We start from the raw sequence: 12555 nt of genomic DNA, 5'->3' as shown, positions 1-12555 counted from the left end.
AACACACATTAAATTACATATTCTTACGCAACTCACATAGAAAGCATTAACTTCAGTTAAAGTGCTAGGACACTGAACTACGCTTCACCCCAAAGGGGAAGCAACCCCCTAAAAAAGAACGGCCTTGACCTCTAACCCAAGCTATACAAGAGTCGAGGTCATACCGTCACGTGACCTATCACGCGTGACTCAACCGCCGCCATGTTGAAACCGCACTCCCACTTTAGTCACCAAGTAGTTCGGACGCTTTTTACACTACGCTGCAGGCTTTTAGCCTACTGTCTTCTGGACAGTGTTTCACCCCGTCTACAGGTCCCTGCTTCTCATGCACAAGTTTGGGTGAGCTCGTTCTAATTGTTTGCTTTTGCTTGCGTTTGTTTCTTTCTCCGTTGTTCGGTCTGGTTGTTGTTTATCAATATCATAACTCAGACTGGTTTTTTGTCAGCAATGGCTGACAAGGAGAAATAGAAACCACAGACTAGTCAGTAGCTGCTGAGGTTTCTCCTATTAAGTTCGCATAAAGAGAAAGGCAAAGGCACTACCATTTCTGTTCTTGACCCAGCTTCTCTTACTACTACGTCTGTTAAATAGCCTTGAATGGTTGAAAACGACGTTAAAGGCATATGTACGCGCTCCCGTGTTTACAAAGTGTAGTTTGTCTATAATCGATGTCAAACGCACCATAAGACCATGTAATGACGATATGTCGCCATGCGCCGACCATATACTTGTTTTACAGCTTGTTCTAGCCTCTGAAAAAGTGAGGATGTCAACAAAGACGCGGAGGTTTTTCCCTTGCGTCAACGCTACCTCTGTGGCAAATCTAGATAAATAGGACGATCTAGATCAAAATAAAATTGCAATATCTTGCAGGGAACTTAATTTAGCATGTCTCCAGCTGTGGGTAAAGCAATTAGTGTGTATAGTCATCGAGTACATATGGCTTTAAACACTATATAAAGAAGAAAGAAAGAATGTCTGTTAAATTTCGGACCCTATGAGTCCAATCATGCCGGTGCTGAAGCAGGTTAAATTTAGGTTACTTCAGCCAAGGCAAACACTGTGGGAAAGAATACTTGTGTTAAAGATGGTTTTTCTTCCCTTTTTTTGAGATGTTTTCGACCCAAATGTATAACATGTTGCCATTCGTCGATTTTGTGCTCGCTCCCGGCGGGAGTGGGCGACGCGGCTTGTTGTCACGCATCGAGGTTCCGCCTTCATGCACAGTCACTTCGGCTGACGTGCACGCAGAGGAGTGTGTTTACTTCATACGAGGAGCTTTCACGCTCTACAGGTTAGTCAAGTTCACCGGTAGCCAGGTTCTCTGGTGAAAGTGTTCAAGTTGGGCCGGAACTAGTAGCCCCCCCGCCACGGCCGGGGGGTGAAAGTACGACTCCCCGGAGGCTATCGCTCTTAGCAAGCGGAACTCGGGGGGTCGACACCGGACAACAAGTTGGGCCGGAACTAGTAGCCCCCCCGCCACGGCCGGGGGGTGAAAGTACGACTCTCCGGAGGCTATCGCTCTTAGCAAGCGGAACTCGGGGGGTCGACACCGGACAACAAGTTGGGCCGGAACTAGTAGCCCCCCCGCCACGGCCGGGGGGTGAAAGTTCGACTTTCCCAGAGGCTATCGCTCTTAGCAAGCGGAACTCACGGGGGGTCGACACCGGACAACGAGACAGTTGTACTCACAGGCAGACTGGTATGTCTCCGGTGAATGTAAACAAGTCTCAACTTCCTCCCTCTGGGCAGGAAGCTGCTTTCGGGCAGGCTTTGCACGGTTTTTCCGTTTTGCAATCAGCCTCGCCTGTGGTGGATCGTTTTAGTGACGCAGCTAGTCACAGTGACTTTCACGGTCCGGCCACAGCAGATTCGGAGTTCGACGATTCTCACTCAGTTTCTGAGGAGGAAGTTGATGTCAAGTTGTCACTCAGACTTAAACCAGCTATGGTTACTGCAGCTCAGGTGTCTGCCAAGTACTTCGCTGAAGGGGTGACAGCTATGACAAGCTCTGCGGCACCACCACCCTCAGTGGTGGGTGATTTCCGCCCTGCTTTAATGGAAGTTCAGGGATATCGTTTTAGCGAGTCTCCTTCTGTTGCTTACGAACTTTCCAGGGTGCTGGCTAGAACTTCGGGTTCTGAGAATAGCTTGCCTGTGGATACTGTGCCTTTACTGGCTGCACACGGTCAGGCTCCTGATGCTGCTCAGCCATGGCTTGCCTCAGACCAGTTACGGAAGTCGAGCACTTCGTTTCATTCACGCAAGTTTGCTCTCTCCCGTCGTCATCACAGTCTTATTGAGACTTACGCTTTGCCGAGTGCACCGCTTCCGGTCACTCCGGAGTCGGCTAATCTCAGAGAGGATGTCTATCGTTTGGACAAACATTGTGCTTACTCTGAAGGCGCATTACTTGGTTTGGATGAAACGGGAAGATACTCGTTGGAACTTGCGTCTCTTTCAGAGACACTTCTTCGATCTCTTTCGCGGTCGATCGCGGTGTCGTCGGATCCTTTCGTATTTCGAAACGACTCTAGCGTGAAAGGCGTCCCCATACTCCTGGCCTCTTTGGCTAAGGTTTCAGCCGAACAAATGTCAGTCGTGGCACGGTTGTACGCACTTGCGGTTTACACACGCAGGGACGCTTTCTTGTCTGGCTCTAGAATTTTAACTTGGGGAAGTTTTCTCATATGATTCTCCTTTTCCACCACTTCCTTTGTGGGCAGCGATGCGGCGTTGCTTTCGCTTGCGTCACCCGCGCAAGTAACGCTTCACTCGCTGAGCGATATCCGTAGTCCTAGGTTACACCAAGCCTAAGAACTTAGTTTATTCTTTTCTTCGTACTACGGAACCGCTTCCGGTTGCACCGGACTTGTCGATCATACATCTTAACGTTCATAGCAAGGAGAAACTGTCTGTTTTCAAGAACAATGATCTCCTGGCTGTGGAAGATTGTGGCCGCTCTTCTTTCTATTATCCGCGTCTTGGTACAAGACTTTGATTCGTTCTTTCCCTTGTGCGGTTTCGTACTCACGGGATGCCTTTGTGTTCTGTCGGGACACATATACAAAGGGTTTAGCTTTGCTGTTCGTCTGGGAAAAGGCCTCGGCCGACAGTATTGTTCTGTCGGTGAGACTTAAATCTCTTCCTTGCTCGAGGGTCTTCTTTGCGAATCCTCTTATTTGCACACGGACTCTTCTCTAACAGAGAGAATCTCACAGCAAAAGGAAAAGCCCACGGCAGGCCTCGGCTTCTCTTATCAGAGAAAAGCGCTAAGCTGTCCGTTCTCAGCTTTGGTTTTTTATCTTCTTCTCGGCATGGCACGTTGCCAAATACCCGCCAACCACTTTATCTCCTCGAGGCGATTTAGCGGTAGGGTTCAGTGGGCAAACAATAGCATGCTTTCATGCATACTCTTGGCACTTCGGCGCCACTCTTCTCTCTGCCTCTGTGTTTTCCCACAGCGGCTGGAGGGGCGATTAGAACTTCCACTTTATTGAGGGAGGCACTGGGGCCCTTCCTGTTGGGTCACTTATATAGATCGTGCATATATTTAATTCAGATCTTCAGGGCTCTGGTTTCGTTTTCTAAGCAATCAAATGAAGAGCTGGAACATGTTAGTGTCTTTTCTTGACTGGTTCACAGACACAACCAATCTTTGGATTCTCACACCACTGCTCATGCAGGGCGTTCCCGTTGGTTCTCTCTCCACCAGCGAAGCAGTTCTGTCTCTTGCGGATTTCTTTCCTCTTGTCAGGGGAGAACATGTGTTGATTCAATCAGACAACACCACAGTGGTCTTTTATCTCAATAAGCAGGGGGTGGCATCTCGCCCCTTATCACTGCCACAGCGAGCATGCGAGGTTTTGATGTGGTTTTTACCACCACGAGATCTTTTTAGCGGTGAAGTACCTTTCTGAGAGGCTCTATGTATTTATTGGCAGACTCTAGTCAGTCGGCCAAGAATGTCCACTCGGATTGGACCCTATCTCACTACGCGCGTCTACTCCTTCTGGTGAATTTGGAGAAGCCGCTGATAGAAGTTTTGCCTCTCGGTACTATCACCTTCTGCTAAATGTTCGTCTCCCTGTTCCCGGATAATACTCTCGATTTTACTTTGAGCGGCCTGTTGGTCGCACATTATGGGCCCATTCAATCTTGGTTGCCAGTCCTTTGGGCTGGCAAGAGGGCACCGTTTTTACACTCGAGCCACACGGGTGTCTACTGTAAGGGAATCATTGAGACGCTCAGGGGCTTCTGCCCCAACTCTGGATTTGGTCTAGAGATTCCATAGGGGTTCAGCGTCTTCGTTTTGTGTCACTTTGACTGGCTTGGAACTAATGGCGTATATTAACGGAAAGAACTCCACTTCTCTCCGTTCAATGCGGGTGGCGAACCACCTATCCTGGCTTTCCGATTTTTCTCCCACGTCTCTGAATTAAGACTTTATGTGATTTCAGTTGCACTGACACAGCTAGGTCGCAAAATATTTTCACTTGGGTTCTTTGTAGCCAGCGTGATTAAAGGGAACCTCCCTTTGGTTGGCTGAAAGCAAATCTCCAGTCCCGACTTGGGACTTGCTCCTAGTTTTGGAGTTTTTGAGTTCGGATTGTTTAATCCTTGACAAAATTAGCCTCTTCTAGAGGCAATGATTTAGTGAAGTCAACCTTAGCTAAATGGACTGCCACATTGATTAGGCATGCCTACAGTGGTGGCAAGGAAAAGGGGGGGGGGGGCAGTCAGTCCTCCCTTTTCAGGCAGCACGGGCTCAAGAGGTCAGAGTGTAGGCCTCTTCTTTACCTGTTCTCAAGTCTGAGAGACTTACATAAGTCATGAATGCAGCTCATTGAACGTTCAGGGACGTAGTCATGAGTTTCTATCGGCGGGGTATTTTAAGTACCCGCTATTTTAGCACACATCTACTAGACATCTTCTGCAGAAGATGTCTTTTTATGTTTTTCCTGGGGACGTATCTGGTGCTCGGCAGAACAGAAATTTCGGTTTGCCAGCTATTGTAGCTACAGGCCAGATACTTGCAAGATGTTAACTGTGAGTTCATTTGCCCACCACCTAAATTAGCAATCTGCTTTCTATGTGAGTTGCGTAAGAATATGTAATTTAATATAAAATTTCAAAAATAAATTTTGATTTAATTAATATACTTACCAACTCACATATTGAATTCCCTCCCAGCCTGCCCCGCAAATTTTTTAAAGGGGGTATATGTTTTAATACGGGATGAGTTTCACCGGTATACATCCTGCGCAGGCGCAGTACACCGGTAGTGGAAATAACCGCTAAGGACCATGCCTTATATGGCATACGGTTTTTGTTTCAGAGTTATTTCCCCATGTTGCCATGCAAGAGTGCTTCAATGTCTTATCACAAAACGAAGTTATTGCTTAGGGTTTCCCTAAAAATGAACAGATCACTTCAGTGGGAGTGAGGTTTCAACATGGCGGCGGTTGAGTCACGCGTGATAGGTCACGTGACGGTATGACCTCGACTCTTGTATAGCTTGGGTTAGAGGTCAAGGCCGTTCTTTTTTAGGGGGTTGCTTCCCCTTTGGGGTGAAGCGTAGTTCAGTGTCCTAGCACTTTAACTGAAGTTAATGCTTTCTATGTGAGTTGGTAAGTATATTAATTAAATCAAAATTTATTTTTGAAATTTTATACTCAAACACACACACACACTCAAACACACACTCAAACACACACTCAAATACACACAAATGCACACACACACTCAAACACACACAAACACACACACACACACACACACACACACACACACACACACACACACACTCAAACACACACGCAAACACACACTCAAACACACACACACACACACACACCCTCAAACACACACTCAAACACACACTCAAACACACACACACACACTCAAACACACACTCAAACACACACTCAAACACACACACACACACACACACACACACACACACTCAAACACACACTCAAACACACACACACACACACACACACACACACTCAAACACACACACACACACACACACACACACACACACACACACACTCAAACACACACACACACACACATGCACGTAAACTTTATCTGTTTTAGGCTACACTCAACTGTTGTTTCTGCTGATTTTTCTGATTCGAGCCTGCAGGATTTGTATTGTACACAGTATATTAACATGTTACAGTGTGTGATTGGTACTACAGTGTGTGATTGGTACTGTGTGTGGTATGTTACAGGGTGTGATATGTCAGTGTGTGTGGTATGTTACAGGGTGCACATCAGCCACTATACTGCTATAATTGTTCCTGCTGGTTGTGTGTGTTCTGACCAAGAGGATCTGTATTGTACTGTACAGTATATTGATATGTTACAGGGTGTGATATGTCAGTGTGTGTGGTATGTTACAGGGTGTGATATGTCAGTGTGTGTGGTATGTTACAGGGTGTGATATGTCAGTGTGTGTGGTATGTTACAGGGTGCACATCAGCCACTATACTGCTGTTGTTCCTGCTGGTTGTGTGTGTTCTGACCAAGAGGATCTGTATTGTACTGTACAGTATATTGATATGTTACAGGGTGTGATATGTCAGTGTGTGTGGTATGTTACAGGATGCACATCAGCCACTATACTGCTGTTGTTCCTGCTGGTTGTGTGTGTGCTGGCCAAGAGGATCTGCATCGCCATTGAACTTATCAAGGAAGGAAGCAAGTGAGTCACGCTGAACGTTGATGTTCATCACAACATTTTGTTGTTCTTATTTTTACATGTACAAAATCATTTTAATTACCTGTAGTACACTATGAGAAAGTTCAGAGGCATAGCCGCTAATGGGCTTAGTTAATGAACTATGCTGCTTTATCCTGATAGCAAATCTCCTGCTTGTAGCATTAGTAGATATTAATGCAACCTAAATTCAGAAAGATTGTAAATGCTGTTCCTGTATGGTAACCATCTTTAAAGTTTATTTTAGCTTTATGAAGAAATTGCACACCGTTTGTTATGAAAAGAGGTTGTTTAAGTTTGCTAAGGAAATGAAACTTCAATCATTTACAAATAATGTTTGCAATGCAATACTGCAGTTTATTTTTGCAACTGTACTTTTGATACACTGGAGGGGCATGAAGGTATTTGATTTTGATATTTGTAATATGTTGTGTTACAGGGCTATCTGAAAGATGTGGCTTAAGTTCTGTTGTGGCCTCTGTACTTTTGATACTGTTTGTTTCACAATGCGTGTTGTGGTACAGGGCTATCAGCAAGATGTGGCTGGTTCTGTTGTGGCCTCTGTACTTTTGATACTGTTTGTTTCACAATGCGTGTTGTGTTACATGGCTATCTGAAAAATGTGGCTTAAGTTCTGTTGTGGCCTCTGTACTTTTGATACTGTTTGTTTCACAATGCGTGTTGTGTTACAGGGCTATCAGCAAGATGTGGCTGGTTCTGTTGTGGCCTCTGTACTTTTGATACTGTTTGTTTCACAATGCGTGTTGTGTTACAGGGCTATCGGCAAGATGTGGCTGGTTCTGTTGTGGCCTCTGTACTTTTGATACTGTTTGTTTCACAATGTGTGTTGTGTTACAGGGCTATCAGCAAGATGTGGCTGGTTCTGTTCTGGCCACTGTTCCCCTTCATCCTACAGCTGGGGGTGGTCGCGTACTGGGTCACGTCAGCACTGTATCCTTTCTGCTACCTGTTTGACTCAAATAGTATCGGTGTGAAATCAGCAGTTTTGACTCAAACAATATCGCGGTGAAATCAAACAAAAACATAGACAGTAGTACATGTTCTGTACTGATTTAAGCAATGCTTTCTGTATTTGTTGATCAAACTGACCAGCTTGCTTGAAACTTTTCTGGCAGAGGTAAAATAATATTTCTATAAAGGATAAAAAAAAAAAGCACTTTGTTTCCAAATCATTCTTTAGCATTAAGAATTCTGAATGTTGGAACGTTGGAATTTTGGAACGTTGGAGTGTTGGAACATTGGAGTGTTGGAACGTTGGAGTGTCGGAACGTTTGCAGTCTATTTGCTTTTGGATTTTTAGCATTAAGTTTTGCTGTATTTGTTTTTTAACTGTTGGAAAGTGTTAAACATGTACCGTACTTTCCGGGTTACAAGGCGCTACAGCGCATAAGGCGCACCCCCTTCTTTTTAAACAAAATTGTAATCCAGTCGCCCATTGGGCGCAGGGGGCCGATAGGGCGCACCAAAATTAAAAAAGTATACCGGTAACAAACGGTCGAAGAATGAAAATAAGCCGCACATCAAAGGAAGAATACAGAGTGGAAATTGTGCTCTGTGTGTGCGGCGAGATCAAAGGCAGGTCCATTGTGATAGCTGGGCTGCCTTGTTTAGACACTGACCTTCTTCCCAGGGGTCAGTGACCCAGTTTTTGCTATGAGAGGTGTTTCCCCTGTCATAGATCTGAGAGAGGAAACACTTCCTGCACCGGGGTCAGTGACCGAGTTTAACCTATGGGGCGGTCTCTTTGATGTCTTGAGAGGAAACTTGGCCAGGGTAGTACCTAGTAGCTGAAACATGCATTATTACAAGTTGTTTGACTGGTACTCAGGCGGTCTCTTTGATTTTTTTTCGTATTTCATACATGGATTAGGCGCTTCGTTATACAAGACGCAGGGGTCAAACTCGAGGAAAAAAGTCGCGCCTTATGACCCGGAAAGTACGGTATGTATGTATGGGAATGACTATGCGTGGTGTGTTTCAATTCCTTGACTCTTTGCTACAGCTACATCGGTTCTATGGGGGAGATGGAGTATTACAGAGGAAACTATTCGTGAGTTGCTCCTCAATTTTTATTTTTGTATGCTTATTGTCCATGGGAAACTTCCTCAAAAACATTCTGGTTGCTATTCCCTTATAATAACGTACAGGGACTGCCGGAGTCACACTACAGTCTTTTTTTCTGCATGCTTGTAATAATCCTTTTCCATGCCGTGAGACTTTTCCTGTGAACTTGGGATCTGTGTTGTGCGCATGTGTGCACGCAGGGAAGCAATGAAAGCAACACATTTTGCAAAAAGCAGATAGGGTCTTGTTGAAGGTGCTTTGCAGCAAGCTGGTTTAGCAAATTCTGTGGCAACTGTTGTGACCTACATAACTTAATATATATGTCGTGCCAAATTCATGTAATTGCCGACTTCGCGGAATCGGCAACATTTTTGCCCAATTCGCGTAATCGGCAAAACGCTGCCCACTACGCAAAATCGGCAGCGTTTTGCCGAAAACGCGAAAAGGCTTCTAAAAATGTGCCCATTTTGCGAAATCGGCAGCCACTTTTTGGTTATTAAGTTCTCAAATGCCAGGAATCTAATCACATTTAGACAACTAAATATTATATTGGATAGATATTGCAATAATCGATAAGTTATGGCAAGTTATTGCAGAAAGTTTTCGTGCATTTCCGGAGTTATGCTCGACACAGACCAACATAGACCATAAAAACATAGTAGGGAGGTAAAGCAATGTTCTGGTGACACAAAAAGTAACAGACTGGCTGTCGCTTTTGCCAAATGGGCAAATTTTAGAAGCCTTTCCGCATTATCGGCAAAACGCTGCCGATTTCAGGTAATGGGCAGCGTTTTGCCAAATACGCGAAATGAGCAAAAATGTTGCCGATTCCGCGAATTCGGCAATTCCGTGAATTCTGCACAACATATATATGTGTACTGAACTGACGTCAGTTCAGTACACATATATATGTTGTGCAGAATTCACGTCAGTTCAGTACACATATATATGTTGTGCAGAATTCACATCAGTTCAGTACACATATATATGTTGTGCAGAATTCACGGAATTGCCGAATTCGCGGAATCGGCAACATTTTTGCTCACATATATATGTGTACTGAACTGACGTGAATTCTGCACAACATATATATGTGTACTGAACTGACGTGAATTCTGCACAACATATATATGTGTACTGAACTGACGTGAATTCTGCACAACATATATATGTGTACTGAACTGACGTGAATTCTGCACAACATATATATGTGTACTGAACTGACGTGAATTCTGCACAACATATATATGTGTACTGAACTGACGTGTTGATTGCTTGTTTGGTGTGTAATTGTCCAACGTTAGGAATACACGTGTGATTTGTGTTTTTCAGGGACATAGAGGACATTATCAGACAGGGGGATGTCAACGCTCTTCTACACAGAATCCCGTGTGAACCTGTAAGTGCCTGCTTTCTGGACTGTGAGCAAATGTACTTGTAACTTTAAAAAAAAAAAAAAAATTTAAATCGTCAGTATGAATTCAAACATGCCAAAAACAAAATGTGTTTTGTTGTGCGAGTATTTTTTGTTAAAGAAATTAGTGAAAAAGTACAATGATGCAGGTAGGAGGGCCGTTTGTACGAGAGTGTTTGCCGTACCAATCTGAGAGAAGACTATCATCATGAGCACATTTTACAGTCAAATTATGATGATCGATGATGACTGGTTTTCAGTATTGATCTTTTAGTTTCTGGACGACATACAGTCGAACTCGCTTAAGACGAATCGCTGGGGATCGGAAAAAAAGTTCGTCTTAACCAAAATTCGTATTAAGAAAATTGATTGATTTTTTTTAAAAAAAAATTTTTAAGTCTTGTACATTTTATGGTGTTTCAATTTGTTTCTTTCGCAACTTTCATGCTGCTTCACGTTTAGACAATAAAGTGACATATTCAGTTACATGTTCATGTGTGTCTCATGTTGAGTGATGATTGTTGAGTTTGAGTGAGAGTGAGCACACAGATGTTTCATCCAGTTACGTTTTTGGTCACACACACGCACACACTGACACTGTCTACATTCGCGGTGTTCCTATCATTTGTCCGGAATCACTTACCTTGGCGACGGGTAGCAAACCTTGGCCAATTTAGTTTTTTTTTTGTTTTGTTGCAACATGATGTTCAAATCCAAATCGAAAGCACTGACTGACTGATAAACTATCGCGAACCGGCGAACGCAAACGTTGAGAGTGTGGTTTCCCTTGTCCCCCATTTTCCACACTCTGGCATCTATATTTATTGGCAATGGCTTCCGTTCTAAACATTGATGTTACGTTTTTGGTATTCGCGAAGGAAATAAACGTCAGTCAGTCATTCATGTTCAGTGTCTGAGCTATCAATCACTTTGATTCTAAATTTGAAATTGTTTTGTGAGCACAGTGTAATCAGTTTAACTTTATTCAGTGATCGGTTGAGCAATGGTTCAAGCAGTCGACGCAAGGGAAGACTTTGACACATGTATTCAAACTTCTCAAATTCCCATGATATGTCGATCTCGGGACGAGTTTAAAGATTTCGTCATAAGCGTGAGTAAATTACAGACATTATGCATGCTTGGGAATCCAAAAAGTGCTCGTTATAAGCATAAATTCGTTATAAAGAATTCGTTTTAAGCATTTTTTTTTAAGCATGAAGAAAGAGGTATTCAGTTGGGAACTTAAAACTAATACGTTATAAGTCAAAATTCGTAACTAGCGTGTTCGTTTTAAGTGGGTTCGACTGTATTGACTAAATGTTTTGATATTACTTCACGCGACCTGTTTTTCTGTTTGTCAGGACAACACGACACTGGGAGAATTGTGTGACTTTGTCAAGTTCGGAGGGACCAGGTGAGTCACAGACTACAAACAACAAGTCTTTCGGATGAGACGAAAAATCGAGGTCCCTTTGTGTACACTACATTGGGGTGTGCACGTTAAAGATCCCACGATTGACAAAAGGGTCTTTCCTGGCAAAATTGTATAGGCATAGATAAAAATGTCCACCAAAATGCCCGTGTGACTTGGAATAATAGGCCGTCAAAAGTAGGATATGCGCCGAAATGGCTGCGATCTGCTGGCCGATGTGAATGCGTGATGTATTGTGTACAAAAATTCCATCTCACACGGCATAAATAAATCCCTGCGCCTTGAATATGTGCGCGATATAAATTGCATAAAGATAAAAAAATAAATAAATAAATCCCTGCGCTTAGAACTGTACCCACGGAATACGCACGATATAAGCCTCATATTGATTGATTAATTGAAGTTCCTGCAATAGCTCCATGTTTTGAAAAAATCATCAAACTGATTTAGGAAAAGGGTGGATGGATGGATGGTTTATAGCATATAGGCTAACAGCCCCTTTGCTTAGGGAGATGGGGATGAAGGGAGATCGAAGTACAAAACGTTTCGAACGGAACTGTATGATGTACACAATCACATGGAAATAAAGTTCTCGCTACTGGTTGTCCGATACCGAGTTTCGCGTACTCAGATGTAAATGATTGTCCTTTCAACATCTGCTTTTTTTCTGTGTTGATCATACACTAGAGACTAGGTGAGATAACACTGTGGAATCCCCCATTTCTTCTTCTTCTAGTCGTTCGCTGTTAGATCGTCAGTCCGGACTGCAGGGCGAAACGTGCTGTCCTCTCTGGGGCCGTATAGCTTCTTTTGTAGCGCTGTCTCCTCTGGCCAGGTGGTGTCCCTCAGAGCACTGTGGTATGGACAAGCCTGCAGGATGTGCTCTGCTGTCTG

At 43.9% G+C, this 12555-nt stretch overlaps 1 protein-coding gene and 1 long non-coding RNA gene across 2 annotated transcripts in view; one reads left to right on the top strand and one right to left on the bottom strand.

Moving 5' to 3' along the window:
• LOC138949447 (uncharacterized) overlaps window positions 1-12555 on the bottom strand; it is a 213832-nt gene that overhangs the window by 52956 nt on the left and 148321 nt on the right. The window lies entirely within an intron of this gene.
• The window catches only part of LOC138949438 (choline transporter-like protein 2), a gene marked incomplete in the record, with an annotated part of 52646 nt that overhangs the window by 15293 nt on the left and 24798 nt on the right, over window positions 1-12555 (top strand). Inside the window, 5 exon segments of the mRNA XM_070321264.1 lie at window positions 6616-6715; window positions 7589-7681; window positions 8754-8801; window positions 10148-10214; window positions 11591-11643. Coding sequence (XP_070177365.1) covers window positions 6616-6715; window positions 7589-7681; window positions 8754-8801; window positions 10148-10214; window positions 11591-11643 — 361 coding nt within the window.

The sequence above is a fragment of the Littorina saxatilis genome, linkage group LG15 (assembly GCF_037325665.1).
Source record: "Littorina saxatilis isolate snail1 linkage group LG15, US_GU_Lsax_2.0, whole genome shotgun sequence".
In the NCBI taxonomy this organism is placed as follows: Eukaryota; Metazoa; Mollusca; class Gastropoda; order Littorinimorpha; family Littorinidae; genus Littorina; species Littorina saxatilis.
This window is presented reverse-complemented; position numbering and strand designations above follow the sequence as displayed.